Source organism: Cucurbita maxima, unplaced genomic scaffold, assembly GCF_002738345.1.
Source record: "Cucurbita maxima cultivar Rimu unplaced genomic scaffold, Cmax_1.0 Cma_Scf00011, whole genome shotgun sequence".
Taxonomy (NCBI): Eukaryota; Viridiplantae; Streptophyta; class Magnoliopsida; order Cucurbitales; family Cucurbitaceae; genus Cucurbita; species Cucurbita maxima.
Window position 1 is genome coordinate 966,040 of NW_019272027.1, and position 18,070 is coordinate 984,109.

Genomic DNA, 18,070 nt, shown 5'->3' on the forward strand with positions numbered 1-18,070 from the left:
GTCCTTGACAAAACAGTCCTTTTTTTAGCTAAACGAGCAACCGTCAAAATAATTTGAGGAACATGAGAAACTTTTGAGTCTATTCCCATTCTACCTATAGTTAAGAGGCATTATCATGATATTCAGATATATTCAGCAGCGAAGCAGTAGCCCCATTCAGCCAAAGAAAGATAGTGGGGAGTTGACAGAAATGGGCACTAAAAAGTTCCGATCAGTTCTAGATCCAAGTGGTAGTATTAGGATTCTTAGCTATTGTTCTCGAGAAATGACATGATTTGACCCATTCCTTGAAAGTTCTTACTTCTTGTTTTTGTATAGCATAATCATAAGTATAGTGTTGAACAGGTTAGCGTAACTATTGAGTTCTATGATGCACTCATGGAGTTCGTCATTGATCTTGGAACTATGAAAAAAAAATATGCTAGATGTGCTCAATTGGGTGAACTTTTTGAATTAGATTATGCTACTCGATGTTAGGACCTTGTTCGAAGAAGTTTTTGCTGGGATTGACCCATGGTTAGATCCCTAGGCTTACGTTTGTTTCATGAATCCCAGGTACTCATACATCTTGGTTATTCCCTTAAGATTTTTGAAAAATTACAAGTTCGAGGAAGGAAGAAGGCGCATGGGCTTAGGCGCGCTAGTCCGCGAGTGGGTGAGGGAAACTTGGCGTGTGGCAGCGTGTGTGGGCGTATGAGAGCATGTGCGGGCACATGGCTTAACCCATTTCATCCGGTTCGACTTCTGTTTACATATTCTTTAGTCCTTCAATACTAACCTTAAAAATTATTAATCGAATGATTCATCAGTAAAATTTAGAAGCAATTAACTGGCCGCTTTAAGTTTGAAGTTGTAAATGGTTATGAGCATGTTCATTATGCAATGGGAGGTTCAAGATTCACGACTATTTCATCTACATACTTAAGGGATTCCATTGTGACAATGCCCGTTACTAAGCTAGATGAGCTGATGCACAGGCATTTGGTCATGTCTGTTCAGTCAGGTTTGCATGTCTTTAATGTTTAGTTTGTGTAGCCATTGACTACTAGACTGCATAGGAAGATCTACGGTGGACAGACATTTGCCTTTTATTTGGAATTGGACTCGTGGGGCCTTCATGGTGGATTCCTTTATAGAAATGTCGTGCAAATATGAATTAAAAATGCTAATTGAGAGACTTATGTAGGGCTTCATATTTGATGCCGATAGCTTGTTTTCCACCACTCTAAAAAGTTATTATGGCTGTTAGGTGAGTCCCATTCAAATGATCTATTGGGGTGTTGAGGGAATTTTGATGCTAATGGGTAGATAGTAATATTTCACTTGGTTTGTTCCAGTCTCCTAACCGCTAGTAGGTATTGTTTTTTTTGGATTTTTCCTTTCGAACTTCCTCTCAAGGTTCTGCATCTGCGAATGAGAGGTTTTCATTCACACCCTTATAAACAATGTTTTATGTTTTGTTCCCTTCTTGCGAATGAGAGGTTTTCATTCACACTCTTATAAACAATGTTTTATGTGGGACTTGCCCACCGCTAACAAATATTGTTTTATTGTTTTCTTTAGACTTTTTCTTTTGAGTTTCCCCTTAAAATTATTAATACGCGTTTATGATGAAGAAATTTGTACTCTGTTTTAATTTTTGATGCTTTTGCACATAAGCTTCAAGTTAATCTTCTAATTTGAATCGTTAATCTTCTAATTTGAATGATTTAGATATGTTGAAATTCTATCTTAGAAATGATCAAAATTTATGATGAGTATACATCTGTGAGAGTTCAATGATGAAAGCTCACTATACCTTTTGATAAGGAAACAATTGATCAAGAAGTTAGCTGAATGTCACAATAGTTAGACAAGTGATGCAACATAACGAAGATCCATGGGTAAAACCTTCTATATACTTTTCCAACCAATACAAGCAGATAAATTAACATTTGGCCTTGCCTTCCAAGATCTGTATCACATTCAGACCCAAATTAAGCAGGTAGAACTTAGTAGTCACAGCAATAGTCAACTTATATTACCCTCCAGCAAGATTTGTGTTCCCATATAAAACTGTATACCAGTAAAAAAGCAGTCCACCACACAATAGAGAAAGTAAATCCATGATAAATTAACACTGCATAGTTCGAAGTCACTCTTCAACATTAACCAGTTCATACTCAACCAGTGACAGATTGTTGTCCTCTTTAACCTCGAAGTCGGCTGGTTCAGCGACTTCAATTCGTCCCCATTTATCCACTGCTAACCTCATAGAACCTTTGAACATGTCAATCTTAGCATTCCGCAGGGTCACAGTGTTTCCTGGCTTCATGAGATCAACTGCAAAAATTACAAACATTGGTTCAGAATGACATGAAAACGCCATAAGCTCTGAACCTTTTCATTTTGCTGGTGATGGGTAGAGAGCAATGATTGAAGATTTTACTCCACAGCCTCTAGAACTCCCACAGGAAGTTGAACACAAACTCAAATTTCCCACTAATGTAAGTTCTTGCTTCCATTTCAATAACCAACAATAACAAAATATCATCATCCAGCTTCAGAATATCTTTTGATGCAAAAGAATTTAGAGAAGTACGTTGCTTGTTTATACACAACCATAAGAACATAACCATTCAAACACAAATTAACTGAACAAAAGATCCCCCAAGCTTATATAATTTTTTTTTGGGACTCATTGTAACTACAAAGGAAATTTCTCAATTACCAAGGAAAAGTTTCCATTCCTAGTTATAAAAAAAAAAGTTACAGAGAAGAATACTTAGTTCACCAAGAACAAAGCAAAAAAGAAAATCACTCACAGCAAAACATTCCAACAGAAACAAAGAGCTCTCAATTATAAAAAAAAATATCTAAGCAAAAGGAAATCCATATCCATCCAGTCTATCCAACTATTTTAGTAACCATACACAAAATCACCTCAACAAGAACATGAAGACATCCAAAAGATGAGAAAAATTAGGTTCACAAACATCCTACATCAACACAGAAACGTACCTTGGTCATTTCGAGCTGTGAAGACGATAGAACCAGTCTCATCACCAACAAGACATTCAGAGATGCGAGTTAATTGCTGAGGGCGAGCCGTAGGCATGGCGGATCGTCCTCCTTTATTGACAACCTTGACATTTTTGGAGCTCACGACCTTCACGGTGAGAGTGTGGCCGCTCGAACCAGGCTTTAGGTCTTCAACTTTAATAAACACAGGCTTCCTCTTTGCCGGGGCATTCACTGCTGGCGTCGCCATGGAAATCGAGGTAACAGAACGAAACCCTGTCGCCGATGAAATGGAAACGTGAAAATGGAGAATGAAATCGAACCTGAGGATCAAAACCCTAACCCTAAGAATTTACTTTCGGGTTGCACTCGCAATTGGGATTTTCAGATATTGGGCTTTATAAATATGGGCTCGATTATATAGTTTGGGCTTTGGGCTTTGGGCTTTGGGCTTTGGTCTTTGGGCTTTTCAATCTTCAAATGAAACATAAAATATAAGAAAATAACTCTAATAATTGAATAATGAATCTAATTTATCATTGAAGTATATTTTTTAGTTAAATAATTTAATTAAGAAAGAGAACTCTCCCAATATAAAATAATAAATGTAAGTAATTAATATTATACCCAAATGAATGATTTATTTGTTTATTAAATAATTATTGTCGAATATTTTTCATATTAATGATATGGGAAACATAATTAATGGTATTAATATGAGCTCCACAAAACAAAACCAAAACCATAAATGGATAAATAATTCGGGACATGTGGGCCAAAAAGCTCTAGGCAATTCTCACGATCACGATCACGATCGATCATGGTTCACTGTTTGTTGGGCGCTTTTCTTGCTTTTTATGAAGTCGCGCTTACTAATAATGATGAAAGAGCTTATTTCTTCAAATATCCTATATAAAAAAAAAGTTGGGGCGGCATAAGCTCAACTTCTTCGATTAGGCTACCACCCGGGGTCTCTAACCTGATTTAACGAGGGTTTCACTATCTCTTTGATTAGGGCTGAGTGGGAAACTCGAGATCGTAAATGGATTCGAGTGCCTCCTTTTACCCACGAACAGCTACTAGACTGCCTTACTTTGCCACCACAATGTAGAACGGGAATAGCGTGTACAAAAAGATGGTAAAAAAAAGAAAAAAAAAATCCCAATTATTTATGAATTTTGTTTATAGTGAAAATAGGAGTATATACTAGAAAACTTTCCATGCATCAATTGGACCAACTTTTTGGGCTTGTACATGGATCATAGAAACGGGCCCAAATCCCGAACTCGTCATTTATGGGCTAAAACCCGACCCGACCCGACCCGACCACAAAGGATTCTCTGTACCCGGTTATAAGTGCATAAGAAAATTCTCATTCCTGAGGTTCGAATTTAGACAGCTTTCTTTCTTCTGTTAGCTTGCTCGATCATATTCTGTGTGCTAAGAAGGTACTCTTCGGCTGTTCTTTTCCTTCAAATTCATAACCATGTCCGTGCATGTCGATTTTAGGGATTTCTATGTATACTTATCTTCGTTAGATGTTCTTTTGTTCGGTTATTTTCTCTGGTGCTGAAGAAGATGATGAGTTCATTAATTCGAGTGAATATTTTGGATTTTCGTAGTAGGTTGCCAGTTTTTTTGAATTCGTAGTCTTTAATTGCTTGCATCGCATGTAACGGTGGATTTCGATGAGTACCGATGCAAAATGGTTATAGTAGTAAGAGTTTCATCAGAAAGCTGAAAGGGGATTTTCTGTTGTGCTAGTTAAACCCCACGCGAGGGTCATATTTGCTGATTGGTTACTCATAAGTGTTGTCTGCCTCTTTTTCCTTTTTTGGCAAATCTGTTCTGATATTCATAGTTAATTCAGATTTTGCTAGTGATCTTCTTCACATAGTTGTTTATCGAACAAACTCCCCTTTATTTTCTAGCTTAGTTTGTGAAGCTATGTTTCTGGTGGCTGATTTTCCATTATCTTGATAGAATAATTTGCAACCATGCCAAAGAACAAGGGAAAGGGAGGTAAGAATAGGAAGAGAGGTAAGAATGAGGCAGATGATGAGAAGCGTGAGCTTGTGTTTAAGGAAGATGGGCAAGAATATGCTCAAGTGCTCCGAATGCTAGGTAATGGTCGGTGTGAAGCGATGTGTATCGATGGGACTAAACGTCTTTGTCATATTCGGGGGAAAATGCACAAGAAAGTTTGGATTGCAGCTGGGGATATCATACTCGTTGGTCTTCGTGACTATCAAGATGACAAAGCTGACGTGATTCTCAAATACATGCCTGATGAAGCTAGGCTTTTGAAAGCTTACGGTGAGCTACCTGAGAATACACGTCTTAACGAGGGTATTGTTGGGGGTATGGATGATGACGATGAAGGTGGTGGTGATGCTTATATTGAGTTTGAGGACGAAGATATTGATAGGATCTAGATGCTAGTCCTCTGTTTCGAATAATATCTTAGTAAAGAATAACTATACTATAGTGGGGTGAAGTTGTATTATCGAATTCCATTTCATAGTAGTCCGAGAATGGAGATGGAATCGGTTATAACCCATGAAACGTCTGGTCTTTTGTACTATATGATTGCATATGCCCCTTCTGGGTCAATAAATACCTCTATTCTATCATATGCATATTTAAAGAGAAGCCAGCTCTTTATGACTACCCAATTTCTGAGATGGTCTAGTACCATTCTTCTTCTTGTTCTTCTGTTTAAGTGCTATATGTGAGCTTTGAATAGATATCCATCTTGAGGAAGAAGTACTTCGTTTTGACACTAAAAAGAATTGCATTTTTTCTTCTGTTGTCTTGTGTTGCTTCAATGGTGTTTATCAGTCTGAACTAAGGTCAATGATAAGCATTTTACTTTGGATCGAAACGTTGATCTTGAAGGAGTTATAATTGTACAGAGATTTCTGCCATTAATCTATAATGCTTATTTTTGTTAGAAATTACGACTCTCCACAATGGTATGATATTGTCCACTTAGTGGCTTTGCTTTAGGTTTCCCCAAAAGACTTCATACCAATGGAGATAGTATTCCTCACTTATAAACCCATGATCTTCCACTAAATTAACTAATATAGGACTCACTCCCAATAATTCTCAACAATCCTCCCCTTGAACAAATTACATTATAAGCCTCCCTTGAGGCTTATGGAGCTCTCGAATAGAGTCCCCCTTAATCGAGGCTCGACTCCTTTCTCTGGATCCTTCGAACAAAGTACACCTTTTGTTCGACACTTTAGTCACTTTTGACTACACCTTCGAGGCTCACAATTCTTTGTTTGATATTTGAGGATTCTAGTGACATGATTAAGTTTAGGGCATGACTCTAATACCATGTTAGAACGAACACGACTCTCCACAATGGTATGATATTGTCCACATTGAGCATAAACTCTCATGGGTTTGGGCTTTCCCAAAATGCCTCATATCAATGGAAAGAGTATTACTTGATTATAAAATCATGACTATTCATTAAATTAACCGACGTGGGACTTTCATTATCCAACACTTTCACTATTCATCCATCTTATGTTTAGGTGGTTGCTAACTGTTTATGACCGTTCTTATCCCCAAGGGGTTGCCCTAACATAAATAATATCAAAGATGATTGGTAGATGGTTTCAATTTCAATATGCATCTTTACATTTGAATCAAACAATTGGGGTACAAATGAAATTGAAAACTAAAGCCAGTAAAAGAACAACTAAAAAGGAGAAGAAAGTTCAGCTTGGCATTTCAACAAACAGGTTGCCGACAATAACAAAAAAAAAAAACAATTCAGGACAAAATCGAAAAAAACCAAAATCCCATCTTACATTGTTCTCATGGTTCCTGAACGAGCGATTCCTAAAGAACACATTCCTAACCAATCCTCCTTTAATTCCCATTTCAATTCAGTAAAAACAGCAAAACCCAGAACAGAAATCCTCGGAAAACAGCCTTCTTTTAGTCTTAACTCTACTGAAAGTCATGCCCAGAGAGAGAGCGAGAGAGAGAGAGAGAGAGAGAGAGAGAGAGAGAGAGAGAGAGAGGGAGAGAGACCTGCAAGTAATTGCCACAACTCAGATGCTGCAAAATGGGGGCAGGGGCAGAGTGTTTCTAGAGCAGGGCATGGGCTAAATCTCAAATGAAATAAAGGCAACCAAAGAAAAAAAATATTTTTTATTTTTTTATTTTTTCTTTTCGGATTAAATTAAAATTTTATATTTAATTCTTATCATATCGTGAAATCATCTTAAGCGTCTTTACGTCTGGTTAGATATAAAAATAAAAATTTAAAATTTAGTTTTTATTATTTGGTGATTTTTTTTTTTTTTTAAATTTTGTACTAATTCTTTAGGTGTAACAATTGTTTTTGAAATTTAGTCCGTATAGTTTAAAATTTTAAATTTAGCCCTCTTAATATGGTCTAATTTTCAAAAGCGTGTTTGCTTGGAGATCCGAATGAAGACATGTTCGGATCCGAAAAGCGGGTTACCCGTTTCATCCGGGTTCGCTTAGTTCTACATTATGTACCTGCCGTTTCTACTGGATCCATTCTGCGGGATTTTCCTCTTATAAATTGCTAAAGCTTCAAACTTCCTGCTCCTCCGCTTACTCCCCACTCATCATCGTTATCGTAAGCTCTTCGCTCTTTGAAATTTTGCTTCTTGTTGATTGTCGATTCAATTTCAATAGCGTAGTTTTGTTTGTCGGAAGTGGAATTTTAGGGGAAGTGTGGGGAATTTCTTCATTTTTACAATTAGTATTTTGTTGGGTCTTTGCAAATTTGCCCACTAGGAGCTTTTTTGGTCAAGCTTAGGCCTAAGCTTGAGAGGGTCTTTCCCCCCTTCTTCTCTATGAATCTTGTCCATTTTCACGGAGGTTTTGGTTAATTGGCGTTTTATATTGTAGGACGTATGTACATGAGATTTTGAAGCAAGAAAATGAGTATTGTTCCTAAAGAAAATGTTGAGGTCATTGCGCAATGTATTGGGATCAATAACTTGTCCCCAGATGTCGCATTGGCAGTTGCTCCTGATGTGGAGTATCGTTTGCGGGAGATCATGCAGGTAATTTTCTTGTTTACGGAATGGATGTTGGCATTCATGCTAGATAATGTGCAGCTAAACTGAATGAGAGGTCACACATCTTTGTTCTGGTGGTTCTAGATTATGATACCTAAAACTCTGTAAACATAATGTGACTTGTAGAATATGAAATGATGGATGAGCTAAATCTTTCTCTTACTCGAATTTTAGGAGGCCATCAAATGTATGCGTCACTCCAAGAGAACTACGTTGACAGCCGATGATGTTGATGGTGCACTAAACCTGAGAAATGTGGAGGTAAATACAATGAGTTTTAAATTTTGATGATTTTGATTTAGGGTGATTTAATAGACTGTAGTTGCCATTCTGATGAAAGATGCACCGTTTAAGGAATCCATAAGTTTCGTATTGTAAAAGGATTTAAATTGGGACCATCTGAATTTTTCTTACCACTTCCTGTATCTTTGATACCTACTGCATCGTATTGACATTGGCAATCAAAATGATTGGATCACTTGAAATATCCAAGAATTGATGATGGAAGACCTTCCACTTAATTGAATAAGGGAAGGGGAGAGGGAAGCGAAGTTTAGTGAGTTTTCTGCTAGCCGACCACTACATAAGCCGCTACCCTCGAGCTTTCTTTGCCAGCTTCCTTTCATTCGCTTCGCGGGAGCCGCACAACACATCACTAGAAATCAGAGGACCCAGACTACCTGCCTAACCCCTTGTTAATCACTCCATTCATCCAAAAGAGATTGGACCTATGTATTTACGCGACGCCTGCAGATTTGACTATACCTACACTCGGAGCCAATCCCCTGTTGATCCTGTCACCACGCCCCAAAATGGGAGCTCGTGTGGAATCTTTTCATTCTAGCGTAATAGAAGGGCGATTAAAAAAAAATCTCCTTTAACGTACCTTTTTTCCTTTTTTCAATTTGTAATAAAAGGAACATTATTCACTCTTCCTTTTTGATGTTGATGTGGCAGCCAATGTATGGCTTTGCATCTGGAGGCCCCTTGAGATTTAAAAGAGCTATTGGACATAGGGATCTGTTTTACCTTGAGGACAAGGACCTGGAATTTAAAGATGTAAGTAATTTTTTCACCATTCTAGCTGGTCCATTCTGGTCAACGTCTTTAAATGAATGTGAACGTGTGTTCTACTCATAGGTCATTGATGCCCCATTGCCAAAAGCTCCTCTTGATACTGCAGTTTTTTGCCACTGGCTAGCGATTGAAGGTGTACAGCCTGCAATACCAGAAAATGCTCCTGTAGAAGGTTTGTATAAAATCTGACTAAAATGTGATTGTTGTTGGTACTCCCAAGTCTGGCAGATAGTTTTATTTGGATACCCAAAATTTAAACAACTGAAATTTCGATAGCAGCCATTTACATGGTAGCATGTAGAAGATATTTTTGTGTTCGTTGGTTTTGAAAAAAAAATATATTTTCAGCAAGAGTTCAAGGGCCCAAATGAAAATCGACTACAGTTAACAAAACAAAGTCTTTTTCCATTGTTGGTTATGGAGGAGTTTGCTTATGATCGAAGGGTTGTATGGTTAAATTTATTTTAATATTTCCAATAGGAAGATAGAATTGGATGTACTTTTATTCTTTATTCTTTCATTTACTCTTTCCCTTTTTCCCTTTCCCTTTTTCCCTATTCCCTAGTTGCAGTAGTGTTAGGAACCACGACTCTCTCCACAATGATATGATATTGTTCTGATAGTTTTGCTTTGGGCTTCCCCAAAAGGCCTCATTTATAAACCCATGATCATTCCTTAAATTAGGCAATGTGGGACTCCCTCCCGACAATTCTCAACAAGTAGTCCAAGTTATTTAATAACCTGTATATTGTCCTTCCTATCTACAGTAATTTTACCACCTTCTGATGTCAAAATTAATGAACAAAAGGAGGGGCTTCCTGTTGACATTAAATTACCAGTTAAGCATATACTGTCCAAGGAGCTTCAGGTAATTGATTTGTTATTTGCTTATATTGTTCTGTTAAAGTTCAATCGGTTGCTAACTTACATGTTTTCATTACGTTGTTTGCAGCTATATTTTGACAAAATCACGGAGCTTGTTGTTAGTAGGTCTAATTCAGTTCTTTTTAAGAAGGCATTAGTGAGTTTATCTACGGACTCAGGACTTCACCCATTGGTTCCTTATTTTACATGCTTTATAGCTGATGAGGTATGAATGTTTGAGCATACAAGATCTGCAGATTCCATTAGAAGTTCTTATGAATTTTTATTTAGATTTTTTTGTTCTTGATTCTCCAACGATATCAGGTTGCACGTGGACTGGGTGATTATTCCCTTCTTTTTGCTTTAATGCGTGTTGTTTGGAGTCTTCTTCAGAATCCTCACATCCACATCGAACCTTATGTGAGTTGAATTCAATGTATCTGTTAAGTCATCTTTTTTATCTAAAGGTTGAGTTGAGGCTCACGAATGTCTAAGTTAGCGGTATGTTGACAACTCGTAGATGTTCTATAGCAGCCAGGTCACTATCATCATCCTGGCCTGCTTTATCTTCCATGATTCTCATAATTCTTCAACTTGTTCAAAGGATATTTAGTTTGCATTCTATTCTTACATTGTGAGTCAGCCATGTTTTGAGGCAACTATAAGGATAATATTTATGGTTTTGCTTGGTGCTGTCTGTGGAAGGTGTTAATCTGTCTCTGAGGCAGGTGTCTTTTCTTGTCAGCTACACCAAATGATGCCATCTGTTGTGACCTGCCTCGTCGCAAAAAGGTTAGGGAATAGGCTTTCAGACAACCACTGGGAACTTAGAGACTTCACAGCAAAAGTGGTTGCTCTAATCTGTAAAAGGTGATTGATTTTGCCAGATCTACATATCAAATGCTTATCAATTTTGAGTATGGCCATACACAATTAGGGCTTGCCTTTTTGTATGGTTTTGGAAGTGCATGTATTGTATGGCCTATCAACATGATTTGATTATATATTCTATTCGTTTGCTTTTTATCAATCACTTGTAGTATTTGCATTTCTTCATTTCAACCTCCTTTTTGAATTAAATAGTTCAGGCGTATGTAGAAAGCATATCAAACTGGATTTGGTATTTATAAATTTTACTTTACATCGCTATGGAGACAATAGGTTACTTTAATATTATGTTTTCATTAAACCTGCTTGGCCATGATGGAGGGACATATTATAAGATCCCACATTGGTTGGAGAGGGGAACGAAACATTCCTTATAAGAGTGTGAAAACCTCTCCCTAGTAGACGCATTTTAAAATCTTGAGGGAAGCCTAGTAGGGAAAGCCCCAAAAAGAAGAATATCTGCTAGCTGTGAGATTGGGCTGTTACAAATTATATTAGAGCCAGATACCGGGCGGTGTGCCAGCGAGGACGTTGCGCCCCCAAGGGGGGTGGATTGTGAGATCCCATGTTGGTTGGAGAGAGGAACGAAGCATTCCTTATAAGAGTGTGGAAACCTCCCTCTAGCAGACGCGTTTTAAAACTTTGAGGGGAAGCCCATAAGGAAAAGCCTAAAGAGGATAATATCTTCTAGTGGTGGGTTTGGGCTGTTATACATATACTTGCCATTGTTTAGGGATGTGGTTAGAGAGGAGTTTGAGAGATCAATTTCTTGTTAGATTTAATGCATCTCTTTGAGCATCTATTATGGAGACTCTTTGAAATTATCCTTTAGGCCGTGTTTTTTTCAGATTGGACCCCTTTTCTGAATAGTTAGTATTGGATGTGGTCGTTACCATTTGTTGGGCTGTTTTCTTTATGCCCTTCTGTGTTCTTTCATTTTATTCTCAATGGAAGCATGTTCTGAATAAAAAACAACCTATTAGGCTAAAACAAATGTTTAGACCATGGTACAATTCTTTGTCGTCTGCCATTTTCCTTTCAAGGCGTCTTGCTTTTGCTGTATGATTGCAGTTCCAATGTTGCAGGTTCGGTCATGTTTACAACACTCTGCAGACAAAGCTCACAAAAACTCTTCTCAATGCATTTTTAGACCCAAAACGGTCTCTGACTCAACATTATGGTGCAGTTCAAGGCTTAGCAGCCTTGGGGATGAATGTGGTATGCTCTTCTCACACGCTTCATTAATTAGACTATGGGGTTGAAGGTTGGAGAAGGATGCAAAAAAGAAAATGACTTAATGGAAAGAAAACTAACGTGTTTGTCTCGAAAGTATGCAAAGCCATACCATGGGAGAAGGGAAGAGATTTAGGGAAATATTTGCCTCTGTATGCTATTCGAGATTTAAAACATACCATGTCATGTTGAATTTTAAACAATGCGTCGGAACGACATGTTGATTTCATCTGATTTGAATTTGCACATTCATGAATTTCATCCTTGATTTAGAGAGGGTATTCCTTTAACGATGTCCCTTGTGATATTCTTTTTCTCCTCGTTCCCAGCTGATTATTTGCATATCTCTCATTTGTAATTTCATTAGAAGTAGAAAACTGCAATGGTCTTTTGACTTCTTAGTTATTTATGATTGGTATATTTCAGTAATTCATGCATAGATATCAGTTTATAATAGTGATATTCTATATAGGTTCACCTCCTTGTACTACCAAATCTTGAGCCATATCTGAGATTTTTGGAACCTGAGATGCTTCTTGCTAGTCAAAAGAATGAGATGAAACGGCATGAAGTTTGGCGTGTTTATGGAGCCTTGCTAGTGAGTTATTTTGTTTGGATTTCATGCAACTTTCTCAGTTTCTTACCAGAATGTTCTGTAGAAACTGATGTAATCTTATAATGACATAATACATTTTTCAGCGAGCGGTCGGTCAATACATATACGATCGTGTCAAGATTTTTCCTCCTCTGCCTAGTACGCTTGCGGGTTCTGTCCTTCGGACGAATGCAAAAGTTATCACCACTACATTCTCAAGTACGTTCTTTGCAACTTTCTTTGAATTGAACTACTGAGATACAAAAAAACCATCAACTTCAGTCTTCTTTTCTCTAAGCTGGAAATTTTTCTTCCCAGAATGACTTAATGTAAATATTTGATACATCCTAAGTTTTGGAGTCTTTTAGTTCTCGATGAAGTTCACGTGCTAAAATTCATCTATTTTTTACGCATGTAATGTTAGACAAGCGCAAGTCGAATGCAGACCAGTTAGAAGGGCAGCCTCCCCTCAAGAAGATGGTAATCGATGGCCCGATGGGTGTCACGCCAACTAATTCATCGGCATCATACATGGAAGGAACAGTTATTCCAGCTGCCTCTGGCAATTCCAATCTGATTTCGCCTACATCTTCTCGACCGACGCAAGACGAAATGATTTCAGGCAGCACTAGTAGTAAGGGCAAGCGTGACGATCAAATTCTTAAAAGGTCAGCTGTCCTATCTCAAGTCTGGAAAGAGGATCTTAATTCTGGAAAGTTGTTAACGTCTATGTTAGATTTGTTTGGTGAAAGTATGTTCTGCTTCATTCCATCTCCTGAATTGTCCCTGTTCTTGTAGTAACTATCATCTATTTGCAAGTAGAAAATACAGTTCGTGTTGCGGTAGAATTACGTGTAAGCTAACGGCTATATATATACGTTTTTTGGAATCTAGAGGAAATTTTTATGCATTGACACTCATTTGCTGAAAAGAACTAATACAGTTCTTTGCATAAGAGCAATCAGAATGCTCAAGTTGTCATTATAGCAACTTCTCTCTCAACAGCCTTCATCAAGAAGCTGCCCTCTTCTAGCACCATTTGAACAGGTAAAGCTCCAATCCCATTAGCCATAGCTAGCATCATCCTTTTGTTCTCAGCCTTAAACTCATCCAGATCAACCGTTCCACTCGAGTTACGATCAAACTGCAAAAACATAGAACTATAGACAGAAGAAAGCTCATCTGGATCAGGCTTCACGTCGATTCCAAAATCGGCCTCGATGACCCTGAGGCTCTGCAATTCCTTCAACATCTCACTATAGGAAAGGAGACCGTCATGATTCGTGTCGAGGTGAGCAAACCGGTCTCCTATGAAGGCACCAAAGGCTGCCTCATCTTCGACAAAGTTGACAATGGTGGCACTGTCCAATATCTCCACACTCATTTTAGCTGCTGGTTCTGATCTTTAGCTGAAGAACAGAGGAGATAGGAAGGTAATGGGGAATGAGCTTGAATTGGGTCAGGTTATCATATAAATAATCTCTCTGGAACCTTCATCGCTGTGGCCATTTGTTTTTTTTTCAGCTTTTTTTGACCAAAAAAAGCCCAAACAAAGAAGGAATTATTCCATTTTACCAACACTTCACCTTTTGAAAGTGAATCATATTCCATCAATGTGAATCCTAAATTTTTTAGGCATCAATGCTTAAACATGTTTTAAAAATTTCATCCAAGCTATTTTAAAATTGAATAAATTATTTAGAGGGTATTGGAAGATGCTCACGGCATAGCTCAAGAGTCGGAGAAAGAAAATTATTCTCTTATTCACACCATTTTGAAAAAACGAAAAAACTTGTATGTTTAACTAACTTTACTTTGTTCTATACAAATAGAAAAATATATCAAACAATATCAATATTCATGATTCTTCGTCGAGACTTAAACGTCTATCAATGTACTTAGTAATTTGTGTATCTCACTGTTCATGTTATTATTAAATGTATCATCCTTTAATATGAATTTGAACAATTCTTTTTTTTTCTCACCCGAAGTTTAGCAAATACATCAACTTCAGTACTCTCAAGTCCACTATCGCTAGCAAATATTATCCTCTTTGGACTTACCCTCAAGGTTCTTAAAACGCGTCTGCTAGGTAGAGATTTCCACACTCTTATAAAGGGTGTTTCGTTCTTCTCTCAAACCGATGTAGAATCTTACAATCTACCCCCCCTTCAGGGCCCAGCGTCCTTACTGGCACTCGTTCCTTTCTCCAATCGATATGGGACCCTCACCAAATCCAACCCCTTTGGGCCCAACGTTCTTACTGGCACACAGTCTACCTCGTGTCTACCCCCTTTAGAGAAGAGCTTCCTCACTGACATTCGTTTCTTTCTCCAATCGATGTGGGACCCCCACCAAATTCACCCCCTTTGAAGCCCAGCGTCCTTACTGCCACATCGCCTGCCTCGTGTCTACCCCCTCAGGGAACAACCTCCTCGCTGGTACATCGCCCGTTGTTTGGCTCTGATACCATTTGTAACGACCTTAGCCCACCGCTAGCAGATATTGTTTTTTTTTGGGCTTTTCCTTTCAAGTTTCTCTTCAACGTTTTTAAAACACATTTGTTAGGAGGAGGTTTCCACACTCTTATAAAGAATGTTTTGTTCTCCTCCCCAACCGATATGAGATCTCACACAAACCTTAGAGTAAATCAATGAAATTAAAAGTTTATGATAAAAATCGATACAAACCGATAAATTTGTCGAATTTATTATTTTTCTCTTGCCCAAGTAAACCAACAAAGAAGAAATCATTTATACAAACAAAAAAGAAGCTCAATTAGCAGCCACTTTCATGGCTTCTCTCTCTACAGCTTTCTTCAAGAAGCTATTTTGTTCAGCCATACACAGAAGAAAGCTGATTTGGGTCAAGTTTCACATCAATTCCAAAATGGGTCTCAAACATCCTAACACCCTGCAGCTCCCTAAGCATCTCTCCATACGAAAGAACGCCGTCTCTGTCGACGTCAAGGTGACTAAAACGCTCTTGAATCGTCGCGCTAAAGGCTTCTTCATCTTCCACAGAGCTTTTGGTGCGTTGTTTAGTTTAAGGATGTTTGATGGTTTTATTTCTAAATGTTTTTGACTGTGTTCCATGGATTATAAGAAGAAGAAGAAGTCAAAATCTTTGTGGAGGCAATTGCGGAGGTTGGTCGCATTAGGAATAGAGGTTTAAGAAATCCCTTCAAATCTAATGGCTAATAATGAAACATTTGATAGTCAACCTGCATTCATTATTATTATTATTTTAAAATTCTCCATGTTCTATCTTTAATTTTTTTTTTTAATATTAAAGGTGGTAAATAGAAATTAAAAGAATTACCATTTTAAAAATATATTTTTGATCTATATTCTTTCCATCTATTTTAGCTAACTTTCAATCAAATATCTAACATAGATATCTGACATATTTAGTAAACATCCGTGGTCATTGGTTTGGAGGTCGGGTGTTTGCTCTCCGCAACTCCTAAGCTCTATGGCCTATTTGAGCTACCTCATAACACATACGTGTGTCATAGTGAGCGTTTTGCAAGACGAGTGTTTTGAGGTCTTCCATTAGAAATAGGTTTCTTAGGATATTGTTGGGCGGCATGCATGTGCTAATACTATGCCCTGTCCCTAGAATCGAAGGTTGATATATATTGTTGTTATCTAGCCAAGTATGTAAAAATGACTCGATATGGACATAAGAGGTCATGTCTCAATAATACTTGAGTGGTGGGATAATTGAGATGACTTAATGATAAAAATTCTCATAGATTGGTTTTCGATAAGCGTGTTTGAGCAAGCAACAAAGACCAATGACATTCCAAGGCTTGGAATGACATCATTGATGGGATTCGAAAGTTCTTGGTTAGTACTATACAGAGTTGATATGTTTCAATAGGCATTGTAATGCTTTGATAAGCTCTAGATTGCATCAATATGCCATGATAAACGTTATACCGTTTCCAAAGGTTTTAGTAAGTGCAAATATCACCCAATAAGCTCTAGTTGGGTATTTTCAGGCTGTTTTGACCCAATAAAGGGTCCGACTCATCTCGAGAAAAATCTAGATCCATGTAGAAGCATGTGAGCCATGTTGTTAAGAACCAAGATTATGTAATCATATGTGATGCTGCATTTGAAGGACCTTGGCTTGGAGTAGAGGCAAGGTTGAACCTTAAGACTTGACATAGAGTAAAGTCAAGTTGACTAGAGCCGCATTCGAATGAAAATATTCGTATACGTAACGTGTGATACCCGAGTAAAGGAGGGATACATGAATGAGCCGATATCACATCCAAATGAGAGTGATCGTGATGATAGGATAACTAAGAAAAATTAAAAGAATTGAAAAAGTTACTACTTATACCAACCACTTGTACTTTTTTTTTTTTTTTTTTGTGGCTCAATCATAGGAACTTTAAAATTAAGCGTGTTTTGCTTCGAACAATCTTATGTTGGGTGATTTTTTTGAAAATTTTCTTAGAAAACATGTGAGCGGGGACAAATCATACTGAACGTGATTATACGGTAAAGGAAGTAGAGTCTGTCAAATCACTTTCATTAAATATACTTCACCAATTAAGTAAACTCTTTAATTCAAAAGTTGAATCAAATTCAAAGTTAAACACAATTACATAATACACAACAATACAAAGTATAACAAAATCATCAAAGAGTACTTTGAATTAAGCACCAACTTTGGTGGATTCTCTCTCCACCGCTTTCTTCAAAAGACTATTCTCTTCCAACACCATTTGAACCGGCGAAAGCCCTATTCCATTCGCCATTGCCACCATCATCTTCTTGGTTTCTTCCATGAACTCACCAACATCAACTTTCCCATCGCGGTCTCGATCAAATTGCAGAAATAACGAGCCATAAACAGAAGAGAGTTCGTCCGGATCAGGTTTCACATCAATTCCAAAGTGCGTTTCAAACACCCTAAGACTTTGTAACTCCCTTAACATTTCTTCATAAGAAAGAACACCATCTTCATCGATATCAAGGTGACTAAAACGCTCTCGAACTATTGCACCAAAAACTTCGTCATCTTCCACAAAGTTGACAATGGTGGCACCATCCAAAATTTCTACGCTCATTTTGAATCGTGATGGGAAAATATTCAAAAGAAAAGAGGAGAAGGCCGAGATTGGGAAGAAGTGAAATGTTCATTGTGATATATATAGAGAGAAATTTGATTCCGGAGGAACTACTTCGTTAGGATTGGGAAAATGCTACGATTCGTCCTGAATAGCGTGGATTCTCCCCTTTTGCGTGTTGTTTAAGGATTATTTGGGTACTTTAAGGGTTTGAGCCGTTGGTTTCTTGTCTCCATGTTTCTGACT

At 37.7% G+C, this 18,070-nt stretch overlaps 5 protein-coding genes across 5 annotated transcripts; 2 read left to right on the top strand and 3 right to left on the bottom strand.

The window, feature by feature from the left end:
* Positions 1-1,864: 1,864 nt before the first annotated feature.
* LOC111486189 (uncharacterized protein At4g28440-like) lies at positions 1,865-3,365 on the bottom strand. Its single transcript, XM_023133226.1, has 2 exons — positions 3,001-3,365; positions 1,865-2,322 (listed from the first exon to the last, which is right to left on the bottom strand). Exons 1-2 carry the CDS (start codon positions 3,248-3,250, stop codon positions 2,135-2,137), a joined length of 438 nt encoding a protein of 145 aa, XP_022988994.1. The 5' UTR covers positions 3,251-3,365; the 3' UTR covers positions 1,865-2,134.
* A 1,014-nt stretch (positions 3,366-4,379) lies between these two features.
* LOC111486190 (eukaryotic translation initiation factor 1A-like) lies at positions 4,380-5,670 on the top strand. The gene is made up of 2 exons (XM_023133227.1): positions 4,380-4,448; positions 4,984-5,670. The coding sequence occupies exon 2, from the start codon at positions 4,998-5,000 to the stop codon at positions 5,433-5,435; it is 438 nt and encodes a 145-aa protein (XP_022988995.1). The 5' UTR covers positions 4,380-4,448; positions 4,984-4,997; the 3' UTR covers positions 5,436-5,670.
* Positions 5,671-7,908: 2,238 nt separating this feature from the next.
* Positions 7,909-13,631, top strand: LOC111485983 (transcription initiation factor TFIID subunit 6-like). Its single transcript, XM_023132964.1, has 12 exons — positions 7,909-8,066; positions 8,256-8,342; positions 9,039-9,140; positions 9,222-9,330; positions 9,926-10,026; positions 10,111-10,248; positions 10,347-10,442; positions 10,768-10,892; positions 11,996-12,128; positions 12,616-12,741; positions 12,843-12,957; positions 13,163-13,631. The coding sequence occupies exons 1-12, from the start codon at positions 7,941-7,943 to the stop codon at positions 13,534-13,536; spliced, it is 1,632 nt and encodes a 543-aa protein (XP_022988732.1). The 5' UTR covers positions 7,909-7,940; the 3' UTR covers positions 13,537-13,631.
* Positions 13,630-14,274, bottom strand: LOC111486198. Its single transcript, XM_023133236.1, has one exon. The coding sequence runs from the start codon at positions 14,120-14,122 to the stop codon at positions 13,709-13,711; it is 414 nt and encodes a 137-aa protein (XP_022989004.1). The 5' UTR covers positions 14,123-14,274; the 3' UTR covers positions 13,630-13,708.
* A 3,029-nt stretch (positions 14,275-17,303) lies between these two features.
* Positions 17,304-17,909, bottom strand: LOC111486200. The gene has a single exon (XM_023133239.1). It carries the CDS (start codon positions 17,822-17,824, stop codon positions 17,411-17,413), a length of 414 nt encoding a protein of 137 aa, XP_022989007.1. The 5' UTR covers positions 17,825-17,909; the 3' UTR covers positions 17,304-17,410.
* Positions 17,910-18,070: the final 161 nt, after the last annotated feature.

Excerpts from the sequence above, each read along its gene's own strand:
- LOC111486198 (XM_023133236.1), bottom strand. The coding sequence starts at position 14,122 with ATGAGTGTGGAGATATTGGACAGTGCCACCATTGTCAACTTTGTCGAA.
- LOC111486200 (XM_023133239.1), bottom strand. The coding sequence starts at position 17,824 with ATGAGCGTAGAAATTTTGGATGGTGCCACCATTGTCAACTTTGTGGAA.
- LOC111485983 (XM_023132964.1), top strand. The coding sequence starts at position 7,941 with ATGAGTATTGTTCCTAAAGAAAATGTTGAGGTCATTGCGCAATGTATT. Across the intron at positions 10,249-10,346 it reads CATGCTTTATAGCTGATGAG|GTTGCACGTGGACTGGGTGA; the intron begins GTATGAATGTTT and ends CAACGATATCAG. Across the intron at positions 10,443-10,767 it reads ACATCCACATCGAACCTTAT|CTACACCAAATGATGCCATC; the intron begins GTGAGTTGAATT and ends TTTTCTTGTCAG.
- LOC111486189 (XM_023133226.1), bottom strand. The coding sequence starts at position 3,250 with ATGGCGACGCCAGCAGTGAATGCCCCGGCAAAGAGGAAGCCTGTGTTT. Across the intron at positions 2,323-3,000 it reads CACAGCTCGAAATGACCAAG|TTGATCTCATGAAGCCAGGA; the intron begins GTACGTTTCTGT and ends TAATTTTTGCAG.
- LOC111486190 (XM_023133227.1), top strand. The coding sequence starts at position 4,998 with ATGCCAAAGAACAAGGGAAAGGGAGGTAAGAATAGGAAGAGAGGTAAG.